The sequence below is a fragment of the Natrix helvetica genome (assembly GCF_964273705.1).
Source record: "Natrix helvetica genome assembly, chromosome: 2".
NCBI lineage: Eukaryota > Metazoa > Chordata > Lepidosauria > Squamata > Natricidae > Natrix > Natrix helvetica.
In genome coordinates, this window is record NC_138552.1 from 207,683,615 (window position 1) to 207,708,826 (window position 25,212).

General features: G+C 38.1%; 1 protein-coding gene across 1 annotated transcript in view; it reads right to left on the reverse strand.

Moving 5' to 3' along the window:
• SYNE1 (spectrin repeat containing nuclear envelope protein 1) overlaps nucleotides 1-25,212 on the reverse strand; it is a 325,193-nt gene that overhangs the window by 179,205 nt on the left and 120,776 nt on the right. The window contains exons 34-49 of the mRNA XM_081943908.1: nucleotides 23,570-23,668; nucleotides 22,990-23,177; nucleotides 22,755-22,878; nucleotides 20,953-21,119; nucleotides 18,581-18,734; nucleotides 17,635-18,263; nucleotides 14,485-14,664; nucleotides 11,304-11,454; nucleotides 10,197-10,355; nucleotides 7,945-8,127; nucleotides 6,648-6,749; nucleotides 4,891-5,094; nucleotides 3,823-4,030; nucleotides 2,976-3,088; nucleotides 1,656-1,861; nucleotides 360-515 (exon numbers count right to left, since the gene is read on the reverse strand). Coding sequence (XP_081800034.1) covers nucleotides 360-515; nucleotides 1,656-1,861; nucleotides 2,976-3,088; nucleotides 3,823-4,030; nucleotides 4,891-5,094; nucleotides 6,648-6,749; nucleotides 7,945-8,127; nucleotides 10,197-10,355; nucleotides 11,304-11,454; nucleotides 14,485-14,664; nucleotides 17,635-18,263; nucleotides 18,581-18,734; nucleotides 20,953-21,119; nucleotides 22,755-22,878; nucleotides 22,990-23,177; nucleotides 23,570-23,668 — 3,023 coding nt within the window. The remainder of the gene's footprint in view (nucleotides 1-359; nucleotides 516-1,655; nucleotides 1,862-2,975; nucleotides 3,089-3,822; nucleotides 4,031-4,890; nucleotides 5,095-6,647; nucleotides 6,750-7,944; nucleotides 8,128-10,196; nucleotides 10,356-11,303; nucleotides 11,455-14,484; nucleotides 14,665-17,634; nucleotides 18,264-18,580; nucleotides 18,735-20,952; nucleotides 21,120-22,754; nucleotides 22,879-22,989; nucleotides 23,178-23,569; nucleotides 23,669-25,212) is intronic.

A 25,212-nucleotide genomic window follows, 5' to 3' on the forward strand; every position in this document is an offset into this window, starting at 1 on the left:
TGAATCCAGCTGAAAAAGTGCCAATATGTGCTTTAAATTTGCATTATGATGAAGTCATCCTTTTTTAGAGATTCTAGGAAGAACTGGTATAAAAATTGCATGCCTCACATTCAAGTATGTGAACTATTTCACTTATTTCTCAATAGAAAAATGTGAATTGTCCCTTATAAAATAGTTCATTATTAGAACCAAATTCAAACCCCTGTTATTTATTGAATTCTGTGAATAATGAAGTTTGCAGAGCTGTAGTTTACTGCAGCTGTACTTCAGAACAGCCAAAATACACAAACAAAATGTAGGGTAATTGTTATAATCCTATGGCTGATTAAAAAAAAGAATTAATAAATATGCTTGTATACCTTGCAAGCAGAAGTTCTTCTAAAAAGGCTTCTACCTTCTGTACCTCGTCTTTCTTATCTGGGATGTGCTGTTTGTGTTCTCCTAGAGCTTCTGTGTTTATCCTTTCTTCCTTTTCATGAAGCCATAAACTCCAGCTCTTGCACTGGTCCTCAAAACTGTAATAAAACAAACAAATAAAACAACACCACTATTGTTGGTTAAAAGCAAGATGCAACATGCATCTACTTCATCTAGATGTGTCTTATAAAGAACACTGATGTTTTGAACAGCCCTGACAAAAAACATACTTCTCTATAGCTGTAAGTATTCTAAAAATACTTAGCAAGCATCTAAATATGGCAAAGCAAAACATGAGAATTATTGTAACTTTGGAAATTTACCAATTCTAAACTGGCACAGTGTGCATTTATTATCGCAGTCAAGGAAGAAACTGAAGACACTGCAAAGATTGTTTCCAAAACATTCAAGCAATTAAACCTTCATATGATAATCATAGGGACATGGTGGCTCAGTGGCTAAGACGCTGAGCTTGTCGATCATAAAGGTCGGAAGTTTGGTAGTTTGAATCCCTAGGGCCGTGTAATGGAGTGAACTCCGGTTACTTGTCCAAGCTTCTGCCAACCTAGTAGTTTGAAAGCATGCAAAAATGAAAGTAGAACAAATAGGAACCACCTTTGGTGGGAAGGTAACAGCGTTCTATTACGGTCTCCATGGTCATGTGGTCGGCATTTAGTCATGCCGGCCACATGACCACGGAGATGTCTTTGGACAGTGCTGGCTCTTCGGCTTTGAAACAGAGATTAGCACTGCTCCCTAGAGTTGGGAAGAACTAGCACATATGTTGCAAGTGGAACCTTTACCTTTATAATAATTATGTGAGCAGCAAAGAAGGTCCATTACAATTGTGTTCCTCTACTACAATTCACCAACAGCCCTGTCTCCCTCCTCCAGTGCTATTTAATGCTCTAACTAGGGTTCATAAAGAGATTCTGTAAAGTGGGAGCTTCCTTTCCAAAGAGCAGATGCAAGAAAGGTAGCAACATATCTAAATCACTAGTAGAAACAAAAAAAAATGTAATAATACATCTTACAGAACATTCACACTGCTGTTGTGTTGGCCATTATTCCTTTTTTCCAATTATATCATAAAACTACAAATGAAGATGGCCAGACAGAAATAGTAGAATGAATGTGCAGTACTTACTGAGACTATTTTGTATTTTTTCCATTTAATTTAGGTATAGCATAAGGGACATATCTATATACTACATAAAATATGGCTATCTGAAACTTACCTTTCCAACTCTGCAATGCACTCTTCCAAAGCTTGTTTATCTTTCAAACATTGTTTTAGAAATGCTTCAAAGTCCTGATGAGCTTTAGATATCTGTTCTTGAATACCATTCACAGATGGTTTAGGCAAGTAAGTACACAGATTTTCTCCTTCCTGGCAGGCTGACTCCAGTTTAGCCTTTCCTTCATTAAAAGAGTCTAGCACTTTCTGAGTAAAACAAATATACAAATTTATAAGGGTAAAGAATGATGAGAAGGCAAATAGATATGAAGAGACTTTATATCTAATTTTTATTTTGTATTTAACTTTCCAAAAAGAAAACTGCAACAATCTACATTGTTAATCAATGCATGTAAGAAATTAATCCATGGCGAATAATAATATAGCAGTAATAACAGTAATATTTACTGAAGGCATTAGAAAAATAATTGGAATAATTTACAATGGATTTTTTTTCAACTGGACAAATGGGAAACAAAATGGCAAATTACTAATGTAATTTGATTTGTGGCAGAATAAATAAATAAGTACATCCCAACAATAGGCTATCTTATAAGTCGTCTATATTCAAGAAACATTTTTTAATTGTTCAAACACGACTAGTGTTAACATTGTAAAAACAGCTAATACTATTATTATTTTTGTGGCTTATTGATTTTGATTTTACCAATCAAATATGTACTTTTATAGTACCTACACTTAAGTTTTATATAACAACTAATAGGCCATAATTGAAATTATATAGATAACATTTATTAATGTACAACTTTTCAATGATGAGAAAGTGTCTGAAAACCCAGAAAGGATTTATGATTTTGGTGCATTATTATTTTTTCTGTAACTTCATGGTAGAGTTGACTCGAGGCAACTGCTTGGACCAGTCCCTGCAGATTCTTGGTAAGTTTTTGGGAAATGATTTGTTTTTGCTTTCTTCCTAGAGCTGAGAGACAGTGACTGGCTGAAGGTCACCCAGTTGGCTTCCTGTTGAAGATGGGACTAAGTCTCCCAGGCTCTACCCTAGGTCCTTAACCACTAAACCAAACTGTCTGTACGCAACACCAATATTATGAGAGAGAGTTAAAAGATTTTGAACAACACTCTTAGTTTGGATCAGAATTCTATGAAATAATAATAAAAGGTCATTAATAATGCATACTGTCTGTTGCACATTATGATGTAAAATCAGTGTTCGACCTTTGTAAGATAGTGGTTTGACAACATATATATCAATCACACAAAAATTGCTCAATAATTTCCAAATATTATGTAGAAAAGTTTACAAGCTGAGCAACGTGCAATTCACTCATTCCTGCATACTTACCTGTAGTTTGTGGAGTTTTGCTTCAATAGCTTTACTGTCCCCAGTTGCAATATTTATATCTTTTATTGCAATCTTCAGATTAGAATACCAGTTTTGAAATTCCTCCATAGATTCTTTTTGTAAAAAAGGGAGATACAAGGATTATCATATAAAACAGTAACACTGGTTTATACATTCCATCCTTAAAATTCACCAAGAATATAAAACTACAACGATTCTGGACTCACAAGACCTCACAAGTGCCTATAGAAAAGGTGGCAAGAGACTGCAGTTTGTACCTTTGCAAACATAACAAATAGAACAAAATGAAAATAAAAATTGAATTGGATTATCTAATTTCTGCTAGTCTAAGATAAGGACAGAGAAAAAAGTCTCAGGAAGCCAGGGAGACCAAGATGATCTCAGGAATACAGAACAAGGAATAGAGAAGCCAAGATAAGAAGTTAAATAGCCAGGATAGAATTGTGCAATTCATAGAGGAAGTGAAACAATATTGTCAGAAAAAGAAAGGAAACTAGTCCATGGACACCTGTATATACTCACACACTGAAAGCATATACATGCATGCATACATAAAATGTGCCCCAAATGTGTGTTTGCCCCAAGCCACATATAAAATATTAGTAATAGCAAGGTTATTTTTTCAAAATTACTGTTGTGAAACCAAGCAGGAGAGGAGTTGGAAATATCTATAAAATATACTTTCTATAACAGGAGTTGTATGGAAAACCTAGTCCCCAAATTAATTCATGATGTAAATGGAAACTTTATTCTAATACTGGCATATTGGTCTCCAGCATACATTCCTGTGGGCTAGATGATTCATATATCTATGAAGAGAACTCACGTAAGAAATGTTTTTCTAGGGACTCCTGTAAAGAAGCCTGTGTTTTCAAACTGAGCTGGTTCACAGATTCATACTTCTTTATCAGGGACGTTATAGTGCCTGCAAGAGTTTCCAACTCCAAAGATGGATATTTGCGGCAAAGGCCATTAAGCGTTTCCTGAGTAGAATCAAAATTGTTCTGCTGTTGGCGAATCTCCTTCTGTATTTTCTGAAGGAACAATGATATCATTAGAATATTTAAATACATTAGACCAGTGTTTCTCAACCTTGGCAACTTGAAGATGCCCGGACTTCAACTCCCAGAATTCCCCAGCCAGCAAATGCTGGCTGGGGAATTCTGGGAGTTGAAGTCCGGACATCTTCAAGTTGCCATGGTTGAGAAACACTGCATTAGACCATTACTTAAAAACTGTTTTATTGACTGTCTATGGAGATGCTCAATCATCCAGATCATGGTTGCTCTGAAGGTGCTTTTTTCCAAAAGGCAACGGGACTTTCTTGGTTTTTTTTCTTCAAAAATATTTCATTTCTCATCCAAGAAGAAAAATTAAAAATGGGGGAAGTCTTTGGAATACTAATAGTCAAAGCTTAGAAACTACTTTTAAGAGAAATGTTGACGGATCTCCATTGCCAAACTTCAAGATATCTAAGTCTCAATTCTTCGTGCTAAAACTTCCAGTCAGGGCAAAACTGGACTAAACCCACATTGAATAATCCCTAATCTGAGGGGGGGGGGAATCAAGCAGTCCAAAGTACTGCATATTTAATTAAAGAATGGTCCTGATCATGTTGTGCTATCTATATTATGTGAATAGAAGAACACCTTCTCAAGTGCTCTTATTATCTCAGTCTGAAAGTCTAATGTTTTTTTGGAGATTGAGGAAATTCACATACAAAAACAAAGAAGTGTATTTTTTGAGGTAAGTACATTTTGCTGAAAATACATTAATTACAGCCATGTGATCTGGGACATTTTAAATGCTTTCAGCACAGATTGATAAAATGAAAGCCCCATATTTTTATTCCAATTTGCTCAACAAGTCTATTTATTCGTTTTATGCTACTTACATTGACCATCCCAATATCTGATGGAACCTGACTATGAATGCAGTTCAATAGTGATTCTTCTGTATTGACAAACCAGTTTTCCATCTGAGTAACAAAGTTATACAACTGTGTCTTCTGAGAATTAAAATCTTTCAAAGTTTCTTTAGCTGTTTCATATATTGCTTTGCTATGCATTATCTTCGTCTTTAAATCAGCATCTAAAAACTAGAAGCAAATATAGATACACTAAAATAATAATATTCCAAAATAAATTTATAAATGTGAGTCATATGACAATAAAGTGTATTTGAATTGTTTTGGAGAAATGCAAAAAAAAAATAGATAAACCACTCCACTAAAAGTAAAAGAGAAAACTTTTGGGGGGCATTTTTAGGCCTGGCTTTAAAAAAAAAGTTTTATAATATAATGATGGTTATTAATCAAATATTATAGCATATTTTTTCAGTCCACAAGTAAAATGTCTTTTATCATGGATGCATATTTTTTATATTTTTATAAAAAATAGAATACATTTATATTATATTTGTATTATTTTTCTCTGCTCTGCCACATAGCATTAGATGGTTTATAAGCTGGTGGTTTGTCATGAACTTCAGCGCTATTTTTAATAAAAATTTGGAATGGGAAAACAAGTCACTTTGAAATGTTCCTGAAAACAAAGAAGAGAGTTTTCTTCTTTAAACCCTTATTTTTTTTCTACAAACAATGAAATCGACTTCTATAGCACTTTCTATAAACCTAGAAATTTACAGATACTTATCAATATTGCTAATCCTAAACCAAGTGGAAAAACATTAGAGCTCACTTGTACTTCTTTGTAATCAAATATGTATGTGTGGAACACTTATTAAATTATGTACAAGCTGCATTGATTTCTTTACTTTTGAGTTTTTTAAATATAGAGATTTTGTGTATGTAAAAACTGCCCCTTTATTTTTAAATTTCCCATTTTGCTTTCAGATTGGTATTTGAGATGGATCTGAGATGGGCGGCAAATAAATTTCATAAATGTATAAATAAATTTGATTAGCTAGAAATTATGCATATACTGTATTATTTCATGCAATGCTTTTTTTAAAGGAAAATTTTCACAACAAGGCCATGTCTAATAGAAGATTCAAAATCAGTAGCTATGTCCTAGAAGAGATTACATAATGGGTAAATTCTGTCTTTAAATATAATATTTTAACTGGAACAAAAATATTTTATTGATTTAAACCATGCTTATTAAATGGAATGCTTTTATCTAGTGCTCCAAATAAATTGCAGATTACAAAAGCCTAATATCACCTTTGATCTAATGGGTAAACAACTTACACTTATTCTAATTTAGCGATGTTAGGGAAATTTTAAAGGGTTAAATGAATGCCTGAGCTCTGCAGAGCTTACATATCTGAACTCTTACAGAAAAATATCTCTTTTGCCTTTTAACCCCTTTTTCTACCACTCTAAAAAATTGCAGGGAAAAAGGTTTCAGGGCAAAACCATGCCCAGTGTAGAAGATAACCAGACAGAAAACAAGGGAGGGGTCAAATATGTCATTGGCCTCGAGTCTTTTTGCACTCATAAGCGATCTAAGTCCGACCCACCTTGAATTCCATCGAGTCTTATTTACCGCCTATTTTCTTTGACCTTAAGTAGATCAGATTCATGTAGAGAGCATTAGTATGTAGTAAACCTATATTCATTTGAACTTTCTGGACATTTGATTTCCTGGACTTGACATCCCTTCCCCCAATCAGAAAAGCCTATCTTACCAGAAGAATTGGAGGAAGTTCTTCTGAATTTACCAATTTTTTAAGCTCATATATGTTCAAAGTCATTTGCTCCAACTTCTCTTCTTTGTGCTTCACCTGAGACTGCAAAGGAACACACGGGGGAAATGAATGTCTCCCTTTCTGTCATATGTTAACATTTGCCATTATTCAGGTAAGGAAATTTTAAAAGATAGCACTTCGAATATAACAAACATAAATATTTTGTTCCTGGTGCACTCTGGCTCCAACTGAAAGAAATGCAGCAAAAAGTTAACCCTCTCTGTGTACAGGTAGTCCTCGCTTAATTATCACAATTGGGACCAATAATTCAATTGCTGTTAGATGGTTGTTAAGTGAGACATCTCTTGACTGTGACTTGTGACTGTATAGTGCTGGTTTCTTCATCAACTTTGCTTGTTGGGAGCTGGCTATGAAGTACACATATATAAATGAGGTGACTGTGGGATATTGCAACAGTCATAAAAAGCTGACAATTGCAAAGAATCTGAATCTCAATCATGTTACCACAGGAACATGGCAACCAATGTAAGTGTAGAGGCCAGTTGTAAAGTTATTTTTTCGGCACTATTGTAACTTGAATGTCCAGCAAATAGAACAGTGTTAGTACCACTCTGTAATGCCTTGGTAAGACCACACTTGTACTACTGCAGTGATATAAAAAAAGATGTTGAGACTCTAGAAACAGTATAGAGAAAAGCAACAGGGGACTGGAGGCTAAAACATATGAAGAACAGTCGCAGGAATTGGGTAAGTCTAGTTTAATGAAAAGAAGGACTAGGGTGATATGATATCAGTCTTCCAATATCTAAGGGGCTGCCTCAAAGAAGAGGGAGTCAACCTATTCTCCAAAGCATCCAAAGGACAAGAAGCGGGTGGAAACTAATCAAGCAGACAACCAACCTAGAATTAAAGAGAAATTTCCTGACAATTAGAAGAATCAGTAGAACAACTTTCCTCCAGAGGTTGTGAGTGCTCCAACACAGGACGTTTTTAAGAAGATATTGGCCAACCATTTGTCTGAAATTGTATAGGGTTTTCAGGCTGAGAAGGGGTTGGACTAGAAGACTTCTCTTTTATTCTGTTATTCTGTAATATGCCAATAGATGAACTGCATATTCCAGAAGTCTTCAATGTGCCACTGTTCATTAAACTTTTTTTTAACAAAAATATAAGCACGTAGCTTAGAATATCTAATCATATTATACTCAGTTCTCCTAATCTTAACATGTGCTAAGAATTTAAAATTGGAAATCATAAATATTGTGAAGTATGGCACCTGAAATTCATCCAAGAAAACTTCCGTTCCTTGACAGCTCGCCAAGTTGTTTATGATATCATTCGACTTGGAGATGGCGTTATTGCACCACCCTTCAATATTATCTCGGATGGCTAGTATGTCTTCCCACAAAGTCACACTAACACTCAACTTATCTATGTTGTCTTCAATTTTTTCTGAAACCTGTTAAGCAATGAAAGAAAGCATTTCATTTCATTCTGTCCATTATAGTTTGCAAGCTACTCATTTCCAAAGAGCTCTAAATAGTTTACATCAAGTGATAACAGCATTAAAATAATAATAATCTACAAAACAAACATTCCCTAATGGCACTACCCAACAAAGACAGGGTCATCTTCATTGTCTCCAATGCTTTCCTAAAGAGAAATGTCTTCAAGACTCCTTGGAAGCCCAGCAAGGATGGGATCCTCTGGATGTCATGAGGGAGGGGCATCACTCATAATCAACTGTTCTGGGTTTAGTTTGAGTTCTAGTTTTACCCATCTAGACTGTAGTAGCTTCTAGGCATTGGGTCAAAGCATCCACCACATTGCTTGCCCAGCGAAGGTGCAGAGAAGACTATCATCTCACCAGTGGTGAAATCTATTTTTTTTTTACTACCGGTTCTGTGGGTGTGGTTTGGTGGGGTCATGTGACTATGCAGTCATGTAACTGGGGGATCAAAAGACAAAACTCACTTTAACAATGTCCTCTTGGAACAGGATTAGACTAGATGACCTCCAGGTCCCTTCCAGCCCAGGATTATCCTCTGAAGCTGCGTCCAATGCCAGGTTTCTAGCCCTCCCTCCCTTTTTTCTTTTTCTTCTTTCTCCCTTCTTTCTCTCTCTCTCTCTCTCTCTCTCTGTGTTTCTCTCTCTCTCTCTCTTTCTTTCCTTCTTTCTTTCTCAGCACCCCACCCCCTGTTTTTGGCCTAGCAGGCCTCAGAGAAGCCTGTTGGGAGCCTGTTGGGACACACACACCCCAACATGCTTTTGGCTGTGCGACGTGCAGTCATTGGGACTTTTTTTAAAACTTTTTTTTAGTATTTTTTACTACCAGTTCTGCAAACCAGTAGCATTTTTTACTGGCGGTTTGAGCGAACTGGCTTGAACTGGTAGCATTTCACGCCTACATCTCACCCAGGGATGTCACCTAGCAGGAGAGAAAGGATCAAGCCCTGTTGGACCCAAAAGCTGAGGGCCCTAGAGCCTCTCCCGCCTCCATTAGCAACATAATTAGGCTATTATTCCCAATTGATGGATCTCATGAGTCGGCCTTAATTTATTAACTATTTGGTGAGGCGAACATCTCCCACCCCTGGTCATTGGACTATTGTTTATGGTCAAACAAAGGTAGGTGGTATCATTTTCACCATATGTGAAAAGGAAGCTTTACAAAAATGAAAGACAGTTTTCTTTTTCAAAATTGTTCCGATTCTTAAAATTTTATAACACTTTAATGTAATTCAATTTCCCAACTAAATTGCTATTAAAGTCTTCAATTAACTATCTTCTATAATAGATGTGTAATCGATGCCTTAATCATGAATTAATAATAGAAACTACCAGGTTCATAAACACAAATTTGTTTCTCTTAATTATGAAAAGAAAAACAAACATAATGATATTAAAATGATGCCACAACTTCATAAACCACGTTGTGGTATGTGAAACACAGTAAAAACAATTCATTTCCAAATTAATTCTGCAAGAATCAACTTGCTAGTAATTATACCCACAAGATACTGTCTGAAGTAGTAAGAGATTAAAATCCATGGTAAAAAGAAAAAAATTATTCTACAGGTAGTCCTCAACTTATAATCACAAGTGGGACCAGACTTTCCGTTGCTAAGCAACGCAATTGTTAAAAGCCCAATTTTACAACCTTTTTGACATGGTTCATTACGGTTGTTTAAGTGAATCCATTTATTTTTCTCGTCAGAGGCCAGCTAGGAACATCACAAATGATGATCACATGACCCCAAAACACTGCAAAGAAACTCGTAAATACGTGCTGGTTACCAAGTACCCAATTTTCATCATATGACCACGGGGATGTTGTGACACTTGTAAGTGCAAGGACAAATGATAAATCACTTTCTTCAGTGCCCGTATAATTTTGAATGGTTGCTAAATGAATGGTCATAGGTGAAGGACTACCTATATTCAGTTTCTCACAAGAAGCTTGTATTTTGGTTTGTTTTTTATTGGAATATTCAACTATTCGAACTTTACTTCAAATATAACACTTACATCTAGCCATTTGTCAACAGTACTGTCCATCTCAGTTTTTATCATCCGAGCATCACAATTTGGTATCTTTTTCAGCTCTGCAGTGAGGTGCTTTCCTTTGTTAGTGAAGGCGTCCAGTTCAGTCTGTCTATCATTCAGCTCATTCCTGGCTGCTTCATGCTATAAACAGGAACGTATTATTGTTATCCACAGCATAAATAGACTCAACATCCACCCTCCTTAATTTATTTTAGGTTGCAATCCTTTATTGCAGTGGTGGGCCTGGGATCCTCCACATAAATTGCGTGTGGTGTGCGCGCACACACACGCAGCACGTGCGTTCATCTTACCGTACAGTGCTGCCTCTGCAAGCCTCCGCGATGCTCCAGCTGCTCAGCAAAGCATTGGGCAGGCGCTCTATGAACCATGTGCATAAGTGCCGAAGAGTTTAAAGACAGGTAAGAAGCGTGGGTGGGCTGGCAGGCCTTCCAGAGCACTGTACTGGAATGGTACCCGGTGCTCCGGGCAGGTTCCGGTACACCCGTACCAGGACGTACCTGCTTCAACCCACCACTGCTTTATTGGAAAAATAAAATCACCCCTGCATACTGCAGAGGCACTACATATTTAGGACAACCCATAAAATTCCAAGTCCATCTTAGCTCACTCACTGTTCAAGAATTATTGTTAATGTTGGCCTGTAACTACCATTGTAACTTTCAATAACCACTGAATATGGCATCATACAGAACTGGCTATAAGTTGAAGCATTGTAGCAGTGGTGGGTTTCAAATTTTTTTAGAACCTCTTCTGTAGGTGTGGCCTGCTTTGTGGGAGTGGCTTGCCGGCTATGTGACTGGGTGGGAGTGGCTTGCCAGCCATGTAAACAGGTGGGAATGGCTTACCAGCCATGTGACTGAGTGGGAGTGGCTTTGTTTGACTTTGGAGGTAGCATTCTTTTCTGTGAACATACCTCAATTTTGATTTAAATACTTGAAATATGACCTCTGCTGCACATTTCATTTTAATTAAAGATCTGTCCTCAAAAGTGAAGATTTAAGAAATTGATTAAGAAACTAATATGCATCCCACAAACATTTTTTTAAGACAAAGATATTTTAAAACTACCTTTGATAAGGCCCTTCGCACATCTCCCTGGTCTTTTAGCACGGCTTTGGCCACTGTTACAGCACTGGCAACCTCTATTGCCTTAGAAACTGCACTTCTCAGATTGTGATACTGTCTTATAATATCAAGAAGGATGCAACACTGCTCCTGCCTGCAAAGGAAAGAATCACTGTAACATCGATACCAGAACATATTCTCCACGATTAGTGAAGACAGCAGTCACATAGGGTTCACTCTGTCCAGTAACCAATAGGCTGAGTCTACAGATTATAAAGCCTTCCTCCTTGCTGCTCTTCCCCAGTTTTTAGACTCAGCCAGTTCTGGGCTGGATGTGTAGTTGTATTTCTCTGATTATATTGTTCTTTCTTACTGATTGGCTATTTCTAAAACTTCCATATTTCAACCCCTGCCATTTCTTAAGATCTTGCAGGCAGGGGCAGTGTGTATATTAAGGAAGGAGCTTTGTCCCTTGCCGCGTAGCTAGCCGCGCAGCTGGGACAGCCGTTTTAAAGCGACAGAGGCTTTTTTCCTGTCAGCGATCATCGGAGGCTTGTATTAGGCAGTGGAGTGGCTCTGACACTTCTCTTTCGAGCGGATTGCTGGAGGTTGCCCTGGAGATATCCCGTAGATACGGGAGACCGGTACTCGACCTCTTCGCCTCAAGGGAAAACGCTCTTCTCCCACGGTACTTCACCAGGTATGCGTCGCCGGGAGGGGAGGGGGTGAGTGGTTTGTTGTGCCGTTGGCCCCCGGGCCTTCTGTACACGTTCCCTCCTCTGCCACTAATACAGAGGGTGGTATGGAAAATGCTAGACGAGGAGGCGGAAATTCTCCTTCTGGCACCACATTGGGCCTGCCGTCCATGGTTCAGCAACTTAATGATGTTATCTGTAATACCTCCCTGGCGCATTCTGCCACACAGACTGTCCCTCTCACAAGGCTCGATCCAGCATCCAGACCCACATTGGTTATGTCTAACTGTATGGAGGTTGAGCGGCAGGCGCTGAGAGCGGATGGGCTGTCGGACAGTGTCATTCTAACCATTCAAGCCTCGTGCCGCCCCTCCATGACTCGAATATACGATGTAACCTGGACAGTGTTTATCAAGTGGTGTTCTTCTTCTGACATTCTTCCCTTGTCTGCCTCTCTGGCTAATGTGCTAGATTTTCTCCAACAGGCCTCACCAAAGGTCTTTCACAAAACACGTTAAGGCGTCAGGTGGCAGCTCTCTCTATAGTGTTGATTCTACCGACAGGTGAGCCCATTTCACATCTGCCGCATATACGTCGGTTTCTCCGTGGAGCGACCAATATTCATCCTCCGACTGTTCACAGATATCCAACATGGGACTTAACCAAAGTTTTAGACTTTCTGACCAGGGCTCTGTTCGAGCCATTGCAGACCGTATCACTTCAACATCTCACACTCAAGGTCTGTTTTCTGATCGCAGTGATGTCAGCAAGATGAATCTCCGAAATTACAGCTCTGTCTATTAGAAGCGACCTTTGTATATTTCATGCAGATAGAGTCATTCTCTGTCTAGATCCGACATTTAAGCCCAAAGTTAACTCAGCCTTTCATAAGGTTCAGGAACTGATTCTCCTTAATTTTTGTCCCAATCCTTCTCAGGGGTTAGAAAAAATGTGGCATTCCCTAGACGTTCACAGGGCTTTACGTATCTATATCAAACACTCAGCTACATTCAGGCGTTCTGAAGCCTTGCTAGTCTCTTTTCAGCCAGCTTCCCTGGGTTCTAAAGTCTCCTCCTCCACCATAGGTTGCTGGTTTAGAACCTGTATCTCTAAAGGTTAGAGAGCCAATGATCTCATTTCTCCACAGGGTACACTCGTAGTGTGGCCACGTCAGCTGCCTGGGCTACTCAGGTGTCAGTGGAGGAGATTTGTAGGGCGGCCACTTGGACTTCTCTCATTCCCTTTATCCGTCATTACAATAGACCGGTTTACTTCAGCTGAAGCTGCCTTTGGAAGGAGGGTATTACAGCAAGTCCATTCTCTGGACTCCTCTTCCATGGGGACCAGATCCTTCCCTTAATTAGGAACTAGCTTGGATATGTCCCTACATGACTGCTGTCTCCACCAATCGTGGAGATACACCTGATACACTCATTCTCACTACAGGTGGAGACAGCAGTCACCCCCCGCCCTGTTCCGGTCAAGGTTCTCCTTCATTAGGATTAAGTTGGTTCTTTTTCCCCCTTTCTTGGCTTCCCTTTATTCTCCTTCTCCATATCAACTACATGTCAGTCTACATCATGTCTTTGTCTAAAAGCTGGGGAAGAGCAGCAAGGAGGAAGGCTTTATAATCTATAGACTCAGCCTATAGGTTACTGGACAGAGTGAACCCTACATGACTGCCGTCTCCACCTGCAGTGAGAATGAGCGTATCAGGTAAGTATCAACGCCCATTTTGATGGCTGACAGTGGTTTGATAGGTAACATTTCTTATTGGATTATAACTTCATTCCTCTGATACTTTCACAAGTACGAAATATTTACTACAATCCATGTATGGCATTAGAAAACTGAAGTTTACATAGTAGGACTTAAGGTAATGCAATTATATTACAGTAAGCAATTAGCAAGGTTGGCAGTTCGGAGGTTCGAATTCCTAGGGCCGCATAATGGAGTGAGCTCCCGTCCCAGCTTCTGCCAACCTAGCAGTTCGAAAGCATGTAAAATGTATGTAGAAGACCACCTTGGTGGGAAGGTTCCATGAGCCTTCAGTGTTTAGTCATGCTGGTCGTATGACCACGGAGATTTCTTCAGACAGCACTAGCTCTTCAGCCTTGAAACAGAGATGAGCACCACCTCCTAGAGTCAGGAACAACTTGCACATATGTGCGAGGGGAACCTTTACCTTTAAGCAATTAGCAACTTACTTGATCTGAGTATTGCTTGCATTATTATCTACTCGCAGATGAAAAATAGAGCAGGGAAGGATGTCTACTCTAGGCTTTTCCAGTATACTGTTCTCTTTGTCCTAGAAGTATATCTCTCTATATACTGTATTTAGCCTCAAAAGTATGTTTATGGTCCCAAATATAAGCATACAGATTTTAGATCAGATCTATATATTATTACTAAAGACTGATTAAGAGGCTGATAAAACCAAGAGTTAAACTTTACAAAATGGCACATAAATAAATATACAACTAACTAACCTTTCTTGGATTAGTTTCTTTGTATCATCCCAAGTTGCTTCCAAACAATTAATTTCTTTGTCAATTGTTGGGGCAAAATGATTATCTTTTAAAGCAACTTGCTTTGCTTTGCCCATTAGCCATTTCAATTCATGCTGGTGAGAATTCAGTTCATCATCCAGCTGGTTAAAAATTCTTAACCTGTAAATCAAACAATTATATTTTTAATTTGCTTCGGTGTCCACTATTACAAAATAAAAGTAACATAAATATAGCATGCTCATCTGTTTCAGCATCTTTAAAGAAAGTCTGGAGGAAACTGTGATTATATTAATGGAATTTTTCTAGAAGCCTGATTGATAAGTGTTTTAGCATTTCTACCAATATAACCATCATTAAAAAATCTATAATCATATATCACACTTTCAAACTTTGCTTTGGAAAATTTAAGAGAGTTTAATATGATCTAACAGCCTCTGCTTCAGTTACATTATAATATAAACACTAACATCTGAGATTCTATATTTAGATATCATGGTATTCTTTTATCAGAACCTATTAACATAGCACGAAAGGGTCAGATTTATCCTGATCACTTCATCTAGTGTTACAAAAAGCAGCGGATGGAGGAAAATCTTTTAATCAGGTTAGATGCATTAACCACAATATCCACAGTTCAAAATCAATCTACTTTACGTAGTGGTTAAGGTAATTAGTTTGAGTTTATACACTGCACTTAGAGCCAAAACATAAATACGAAGAGTATTTCCCCAGCATATCAATATTTCTTTTCATAATACAAGATTTGGGCATATAACAAATATGAGTTTAGACCTCTACCATTACATTTATGTCTAGGGAATATATAGAGCAGCGGTTCTCAAATAGTGGGGCGCGCCCCCCTGGGGGGGGCGCGAGGCTCCGTAAAGGGGGGCGCGAAGGCTCCCTTTCCATCTGGGTGCAACGGCGGCGAAGGCGTGGGCGAGGCATAATATATCCCGCCTGGAAGTGGCAGCACTTCGGACTGTGGATTTTCATTGGAGCCGCGGGCTGGAGCTGTGCAAGAAGCCTGCTCGGGCAGGGGTGGGAGGGAGGGAAGCATGGGACCGCCCGTCTTCGCCACCGTGTAGCTCGCCTCCCCGCCAGCAGCTCTACCGCCAGCATTCCGTCTGGAAGCTCCACCGCAACAGCCGCTGTTGGGGAAGGGACAAAGGGGCGGCGGTCACCCGATCTTGCCACCGCCACCCCTTCGCCCCTGGTAACGGCGACTGTTGTGCTGCTGCTTCCAGCTGGGATGCTGGAGGAGCTGCTGGCAGGGAGGGAGGGAAGAAGGGCAGAAGGGAGGTGGAAGGAAGGAAAGAAAAGCAGACACGCCGGAGGGAAAGAGGAAAGAAGGCAAGCAGGCAGGAAGGAGGCAGAAGGAAGGAGGGAAGAATGGAACTGGAAGGGAGGCAGGGAAGGAGGGAGGGAGAAAGGAAGGATAGGAGGATAGGGAAAGAGGAAAGAAGGCAGGCAGGCAGAAGGGAGGGAGGTGCAAGGAAGGAAGAAAGCATAGATAAGCAGGAGGGAAAGAAGGCAGGCAGGCAGGAGGAAAGAGGAAGGAGGGAACTGGAAGGGAGGCAGGGAAGGAGGGAGGGAGAAAGGAAGGATAGGAGGATAGGGAAAGAGGAAAGAAGGCAGGCAGGCAGAAGGGAGGGAGGTGCAAGGAAGGAAGGAAGCATAGATAAGCAGGAGGGAAAGAAGGCAGGCAGGCAGGAGGAAAGAGGAAGGAGGGAACTGGAAGGGAGGCAGGGAAGGAGGGAGGGAGAAAGGAAGGATAGGAGGATAGGGAAAGAGGAAAGAAGGCAGGCAGGCAGAAGGGAGGGAGGTGCAAGGAAGGAAGAAAGCATAGATAAGCAGGAGGGAAAGAAGGCAGGCAGGCAGGAGGAAAGAGGAAGGAGGGAACTGGAAGGGAGGCAGTGAAGGAGGGAGGGAGAAAGGAAGGATAGGAGGATAGGGAAAGAGGAAAGAAGGCAGGCAGGCAGAAGGGAGGGAGGTGCAAGGAAGGAAGAAAGCATAGATAAGCAGGAGGGAAAGAAGGCAGGCAGGCAGGAGGAAAGAGGAAGGAGGGAACTGGAAGGGAGGCAGGAAGGAAGGGAAGGAGGAAGGGAGGGTGGAAGGAAGGATAGACAATTAAGAGGGAAAGAGGAAAGAAAGCATGTGACTACGGTGGGAGACGAGGAAAGATCGGTGTGCTATGTTATGCAGAGGTGTACTTATAACAATTTTATAGACAAATGATACTATTTACAGTCGCGCGGGGGGGGGGCGAAATGTTTTCTTCTTCCTAGGGGGGGGGCATGATATAATGGATGTAAGGATTACATTAGAAGCCTTTAACTAGGAAGAAGTTTCTGAAAAACCCCTTCTAAAAATCTTGCTAAAATTGCAGGGTCTTGCCAGGTAATCACTAGGTGTCAGTACTGTCTTGAAGGCACAACAATATGATATAGTGAACATTTACTGACCACAATGCATGCCTTCTACAAAATGTATATTGTAACATGCAAAACATTATGGTACAGTTATTTCTCTTTTGATTAACTGAATCAGGATTTATATCTTAAGAGCTAACAAGACGCACAAGAGTCACTCTGTGGGTAAGATGGGCAGTCTTGAAATACTATATATCAACAAAACAAACAAATAAAAAGCACTTTATATAACGAGCCATTACTGCTACCCAGCCTTGATACCCATCTCAAGGATTATAGTTAGAACTATCTGTAACTCTTAGTTGTCTGCTCTTAACTTAGTGTACAATACCAATCCAACAAATGAGAAAACAAAACATTTGTAGGAAAAAAGTGGCCCAATCTATACTTCATTCCAGAATTATTATGCTATTATTTTTAAGCTTTCTTGAAAATAGTAACAAAATATGTTCACAATTTCTTTCAACCCTTGGTCTGAAGATGGCTAGTGATTACAACTACTTAAATTTGGCATTGTTTACAGGATGAAAGAAGAGCATAAATGCACAGCATAATATAGAAATCATTCTGGCTGCAGCGGTTTGGGTCAAATGTGGGAGAAACTCCACAAAATGAAGTTTTGACTAAGAAAGAGATGCTTGCTTACTGAAACGCGTATTTTAAATCCAATGCTGCTGAGGACCTGATTTCTGCTTACCTTTGCTGAACTTCTTGAAGGCTTGGTTCTTTCAGTCCTTCCTTGTCAGCCCTTTCTTCAAGATCTTCAATTCGTTTTAGGAGATGTTCCTTACGCTCTAGGATGGATGAACACAGAGCACTAAGGGCCTCTGCTTCACTTTGCTTAGATCCAAGCAAAGACTGAATGGATTCCAGTTCTATGCAGATGCTGTCGGCAATGTTACTGCTGGAACTCCTCTGCTGAGAGCTTCCTTGTTTTAGATGGTAGTGGGCTTTAGTAAGGGATACATCTAAACTGGTTGCTGTAGATTCCAGTTTGTTGACATCTTGAACAACCTCACTTAGCTTCTTCTTCAGCATTTCTGATTTTGACCTGTCTATGTTTTGCGTTGTTTCTACCCTTTGTCTCAACTGGTGAAGTACATGTGATGCAGAGATATGAAGCTCTAAAAAGGACTTGAGATGGGGAAGAACATCTTGACGGCGGTTGATTACTTGATCAGCTTCTTGGTACAACTGGAGACAGTCTTCAACCTTATTTTGGAATACACTGTGATCTTCTGGCTGAGTGAAAGAACACAACTTTTCAACATGGCTCTTCAGACTCTGTAGCTCTTTGTTTTTTCCTTCCACTTCTAATTTATGCTCCTATAAGACCGAGAGAAAGATTTTTTAAAAAATGTGTAAACCTATGATTAGTGACATGAAATGTATAACTCTTGCTATTGCAATAGCAGTTTGGAAACTGACAAATTGCAAAGCTCACCCTTCACTTGGGTGGGGAGCAGCAGACAGAATGCAAAGAAGAAAAAACCTCTCTTTATGCTGCCATTGCAGTTTCTGAGAAATAACATGACGGATGGAGATGGTTCTTTGGGATGTGGGTACGTAAGAGGAAGAACCTGTGTTCTACTAAAGATGTCCCAGAACGTCTTTATTATTTGGTCCATTATGAATTATTTTACCTTATTTTGACATATAGCGGGCTGTTGATCGGTTATATCAATCTCTGATGTTAGCTGTAGTTTACAAAGAAATTGTTTGATCCATTCAGAAAAACTGAGAAGAAGCTCATCATACTGTCTGTGTTCATCAAGCACAGATTGCAGGAAAATTATCCTAGAAGATACCAGGGTTAGTAAATGTATGGCATTTACTCTTTCACCAGAACTTTCAATAGTTTTTGCTTTTAAAACTGCAGAACTAGAAAAGAATTCTAGGTTTGCCTTTATGCCTGAAGATATGTGCAACAATACAACAAACAGTAACAACAAACAACAAAACAATGCAACAAAAAAGCTATTATTATGCGATATAGCAATCTATATAGGGAATTGGAAGATTCATACAACTCTGATAAAATCATGCTTTAAAAAACATGGCACAATTATATATACTGGTGATGGCGAACCTATGGCACGCATGCCACATGTGTCATGCATATCCCTCTTTGTGAGCACCCGTGCAATTGCCAGCTGCTCTTCTGGTTTCTGGCACGCACATGCCAGCTGGTCGTCGTGGATGCTAGAGCAATGGAAAATGGCCTGAAAAACAGCCTGAAAAACGGTCTGAAGAACAGCCTGAAAAATGCCCCAGAACAGCCTGTTTGGGGGGCCATTTTCAGGCTGTTTTCCGGGCTGTTTTCCGGGCTGTTTTCCAGCCATTCTCAGGGCTGTTTTTGGCCCAGAAACAGCAGAAAAACGATCTGAAAATGCCCCCAAAACAGCCTGAAAACAGCCAAAAAAAAGGCATGCCCCACTGGCTAGCTGACCTTCGGGTTTCCGGTGCTCCAGTGCGTGCGTGCATGTGCATTTCGGTTTGGGCACTTGATGCCAAAAAGGTTTGCCATCACTGATATATACAGTATATCTACTCAAATTATTAATCAATCTCAGGAAATGTTTTCTGCATATCCTTCCATATTTCTACAGACCCCCAGATGTACTGAAAGGGCTCTGTTTAAAGTACATCAAACGTCTGAAACAGAACTTCTTTTAACAGAAAGTTAAAAAATGATGCTAATCACTCATTGTGCGACTTGATTTTTAAACAGCCTTTCAAGATTTCTTCTTCTTTTAATCTGTAAATTTAATAATGGGATTATTTAATTCATTAATTTAGATAATTTATATGGCCAAGGTTTTTATACATGATGCTGGACAGCTAATAATCCACCCCCCAAAAAGTACTAAAAAATCTAATCAGAAAATACAAAACAAGATGAAAACAAGCATAATACAATAGCTGAGGTATCATAACAAACAGGATATATTTTCACTGGTTAGGTTCTGTAGTTGTTTTTATAAGGCACACTTAGTCTGAGAATTCTAAGTATAAACTGAATTTAAATGAAAATAAATACCTTTTGAATAAATAAACATTTCTAGAGAACCAGATATATTGATGTGGTGCAGGAAAACTAAAAACACATGAAACACACAGTCTTTTGGGTCTTTAATGACTAATGTCATGTCATAAGCACTGAATCAAGTTCTAATTAACCAGATGTAATAATAATTATTATATGTCAATGAATGTGACAATGTGCGTGGATATATGTTTATACACATTTCACATGACTATAAATAGTGAAATAAGAAACGCACAAAAATCCAAAAGGAGACTAAGTCAACCTTCAATGTATATAAAATTCTTACAATGAACAACTTTAATGAAAGTGGTAACATTCTGACAGAGTCATTTGCGCGCGCACAAACACACACTCACACACACACACTTCCCAAATGATCTCATTTTATACTGGAGCGTAAGATTAAACCATAGACTAGGAAAAGAAGTTGAAGAAAAGCATAGTAGACAATAGACACAGTCAGCAAATAATCAATATTACTTTCATTATTCATTTTTTCAGAGAACATCGAGGCAATAATAAACAAACACATCTAGAACTATATCCCGACTTGGAAATCTTGAGTGTAGGGATAATTCTAGCTAGATTTACACATAATGCAAAACCATAATGAGGCTTGGACTTAGTATAACATTAGAACTAATCATTATATTGCTTGGAAAAATATCAACATTATAAAGCAAACCAGAGAAACAGACCTTTGGCTGTGGTTTGCAGAAGGGAGACTATTGCCTCTATGGCTCAAAAGAAAAAGTGGTTCAAACTTCTTCCAAAATAAAAGAAGAAAAATTGCAGTGATTCCACATCTGGAGAGATTTATTGGTTTCCTGTATTTTCTACAAACCTTCTGTAATGTTCAGATTATGTAGGTCCATTTCTATGGACATGTAATGAAACTTGTGGATTTGTATTATATTAAGTCAGTTATAATATATAGTAATTAAGCACTATTACATAAATACAAACCTCCTGTTAATGGTCTGAGGTAGAATTTTCCATCTTTCATCAAGTTTTTCTAATTCTTTTTTAACTGGTCTCAGACTTTCACTGTAACTTGCTTTAAATAGCGTCTCATTCAACTGGAAGAGGCTGGTATAATGCGAATCATGAGATGCAATATCCATTTTCAAATCCTGAGAAACATAAAAATATGCATTAGATAAATAGCTTATAGAGCATGGAAATTACGAAACAATTATAAAATAAGAACAATAAAAAGTCTAAAATAAATATAAATATATGCAAGAGTCTTAGTGCCTGGTTTCAGGGAAGGTGCTTTTGCAATGTTCAATGCAGTTACCTGAAATTCTACAGAAGCTTGCCCAGAATTTGTTTCCCAAAACCAATATTGAAAATACACAAAGTAAAAGACAGTCCAATAAGAATTTCAAATGTATTATGTAATTTTATTATATTGATACTTCAATTAAAGATTCTACTGTTTATTCCCCAATGGTGACCTACAGAAATTGGGGAATTTATCTTAGATAAGAATATTTACAGAAATCTTCAGGAAGACTCAAGATTTCACCCTGACTTCCGGCTAGGAAAATAGGCATTCATGTCATTTTGAAAGTTGTGCAGCTTGTTACACATTTAAAAATTATAACCAAGCTATCAAAAACATAGAAGCTTAAATCTCTTAATTTAGGCTTCAGATTTAGGAACACTAGAACTGATCTTCCTCATTTCTCATGTACTTTTTGTATTACAATTTCTTCTTCCATTAAAGGGAGACTTTCTTCTGAAACAGTTGTCTCTCTTTGAGGTTTATCATTATTACTGAGGTAATGGTATTTAGAAATGCTAGAGAACTTTACTGATTTTTACTTGTCTCGCAAAAAACTGAGAACTAGAATTGAGAGTTTAAAACATTTAAATGGACATTTTCTTTTTGGAAGAGTGAATAGAAAGAGCCTCTTCTGTAGGAAAGGAGTCTTGTTTACAGTATATGCCAATTGTAAAACAAAACCTAGAAGGGCAATTACCGGAGCATAAGATGGCTACATTAAAGGAAACATTTGGTTTATGAGCTCCTGAAGTGCTTGAGCATTTTAACTCTTTACTATAATTAGAACTTTCTACTGAAGAACAAATTCCTCTGGACACAACTGAGATGGATTCACCTGATTTACAAAGGCAACTGAGTGATGGTTTAAAGACTTAAAAAGACATAATGAATTACCTTTTCAAATTGAAATATAAGAAATTATTGGATTTACTTCATAGAAACTACCAGGCTATCAATAAATGCTCAAAGTTTTGTTTTCATGTCTTAGTCAATGAAAGGAGGCTGAGTGGTACAGTGGCCTAGAGATGGAGCTCTCCCCTCACACTCAGGTGGTTGTTAGTTTGATCGAGGTTGCGGCAGATATTTCTCTCTGGGCAAAATGAGTAAATATCAGCTGTGAACTTTGCATTGGTGACAGGAAGGGCATCCGGCCAGTAATCACTCAACTCCATTCAGTTGCCCCGACTCCACCCCAATGCAAGGGATTACGGGCCATTAAAAGTTGTTTAAAAATTCAATGAAAGGAGGCCATATCTTTATGTCATTAGCCATGCATATTATTTCTTTTAAATTATTCACCAAATTCAATACATTGAGTTATTTTCAAGGAATGGATTATTCCATTATGTTCTGGTTTGCTTAATTTAAAATACTCAGCAGAGAGTTATTTCCATTGCTAGAGTTCCATGTCATTTTATAAAAATGAAGCCACTATAAAATTAGGGAAACATTTGAGTTGCCAACCCGGAAATCTTACTTGAAGTAATTGTAGTTCATTTTCTAGTTTAATTTTGTCAGCAGAAACATGCTGTTCTGTAGGTCTGACTGCAGTTTCACACTTCTCTAACCAAGTCAAAAAGGTAGACAATTCCTTCTCCAATCTAGTGGAATATTGTAATAAATAAATAATACCGTTAATCCAGTGCTACTAAAATATTTTTTTTAATCTGCAAAAACTTTTGTAGCTGAAGAGGACATAGGGTATTTTTTACCTCTGACACTGTACAAGATGAGTCTCTAAAGAGTCATGTCTCTCTTTCACTTGTTTCATAATATTTTCATGTTTTTCCTGAAGCATGACAATATCTTGGTTTGCTTTTTCTTTGTTTGTAAGTTTGCGACAGCAAGATGATAAAGAAGTCAATGCTTGATTTATTTTTTCCAGATCTTGTGAGAGATCCTGTTTTATACAAAGCCACAAAACAGAATCCATTTATATATTGCAACGTTGTAATAAAGTTACAATTAAATTTCAAACTAGGTTTTATACAAGCAATTTTAGAAAGTATACATGCTTAGCTATAGTACATTATCTCTCAATTTGTGAATACAATTTTTTCAACTTAACAATTGTCTATAAATGATATATTTCATATTGTAGATATAAAATAAAGGCTTAAGGCAACTATCAAGTGGAGCTTTTAATTTGTGTCACGACAAACTAGTGGTTGATCACAGAAATCTCATATTTCTTTATTTGGTAAATTCTGACTATAACCATGTCCATTTATTTATTGATCCTGTCAAACAAGTGATAACATTTGAAAACAAAAAGTTACAAGTTTTTATTACCATAAGGTCTTGTAGAGACTTATAAGTTTCTGCTAATGAACAGGATGGACTATCAAGCTCCATCAGTTTGGCTTCACAACTGCTTAAATCTTCTTGGATCTGAATTAATAAAACAAAAGAAGAACAGGAAAAGGAAGAAGAGGAAGTTACATTGCCATTTTATTTCATTATAAATAATTAAACTGGGATTCTTCAGGATATATGTTATGAGTTGCAATAGCTCATAAAGTTAATATGGTCTGTGAGAGTAATAATGCCACTTGCTGATATTTCTGTAATAACAGTTCATGCGATTAAACTGGTATTTGTTACTTATGTTAATCCTAATACTGAGATGTTAAGAATGATTTGTTTTTAAAATAATATTCTTCGGTATCACTAGGATTACTATGCTTGTTAAAAAAATCAGTAACAATAATTTATGCTAAAGTGACGGTCAATATGGCGAAATGGTTAAGGCATCAGTCTAGAAACTGTGAGCTCTAGTTTTGCCTTAGGCACAAAGCCATCTGGGTAATCTTAGACCAGTCATTTTCTCTTATATTAGAAAGGAAACAATGGCAAACCACTTCTAAAGAACCTGACCAAAACTTCACCAGCAACATCACCAAGTCCAGGAATTGAACACTAGGCTAAGTGACTCAACTATGCACAAAAAAAAAAAACATAATGGGATACAGAAAAATGGCAGCAGTTATCTGGATTCATAAGTCAATATTTGAAATATTTGGCTATAACAGGAAACAATGTTTTCACCGAAGGGAAGGAGACTAGTACAATAATGAGTATCTGCAGGCAATATTGAAGCATGATGGAAGTTCCTTGCTAGTCTGGGGCTGCATTTCTGCATATGGAGTTGGAGGTTTGGTCGGGACCAATGTGTCCATAATGCTGAGAAATACAGGCAGGTTTTATCCATCAAGAAGGTGTGTGATTGGCTCCAAATTTATTCTGCAGCAGGACCAGACAATGGCCCCAAATATACAGCCAATGCCACTAAGAACTTTCTTCAGTGTAAAGAAGAAGTATTGGGAGTGATGATTTGGCCCCCACAGAGCCCTGATCTCAACATCATTGAGTCTATTTGGGATTACATGAATATACAAAAGAATGAGTTTTCCAAGATGTTTTGAACAATCTTGAAAAAACCTTGCCAAGTTCCTTCAAAAACTATGTGCAAGTGTACCTAGAAGAATTGATGCTGCTTTGAAGGCAAAGGTGGGGACACAATAAATATTGATTTGATTTGGATTTATCTTCTGTTTATTTACTTTCCATTTTGTTAATTGATAAAAATAGACTATTAACACTTCTATATCTTAAAGCATTCCTAATTTACAGCATTTTTGCACAATACTGTGCAAACACTTTTCTATGCTATTTGATGGTAGGAAATAAGGAAGGATTTAGCCTGAGGCAAGTTTGCTTAAAACAGAAGTTTATAGTAACAACATTTTGACTAGAAGGACTATTTTAAAAATATGTAAGTTAACCAAAGATAACTGTCATGATGACTGCAATAAATATTTGATTGACTGACATCATAATAAACCACAAGTTGTTCTGACAGAATAAATTACAGGAAGCCTCAGACAAGCATATTTTCTCTCCCACTTTTTGCATTTCATCCTCCACACAGGCTC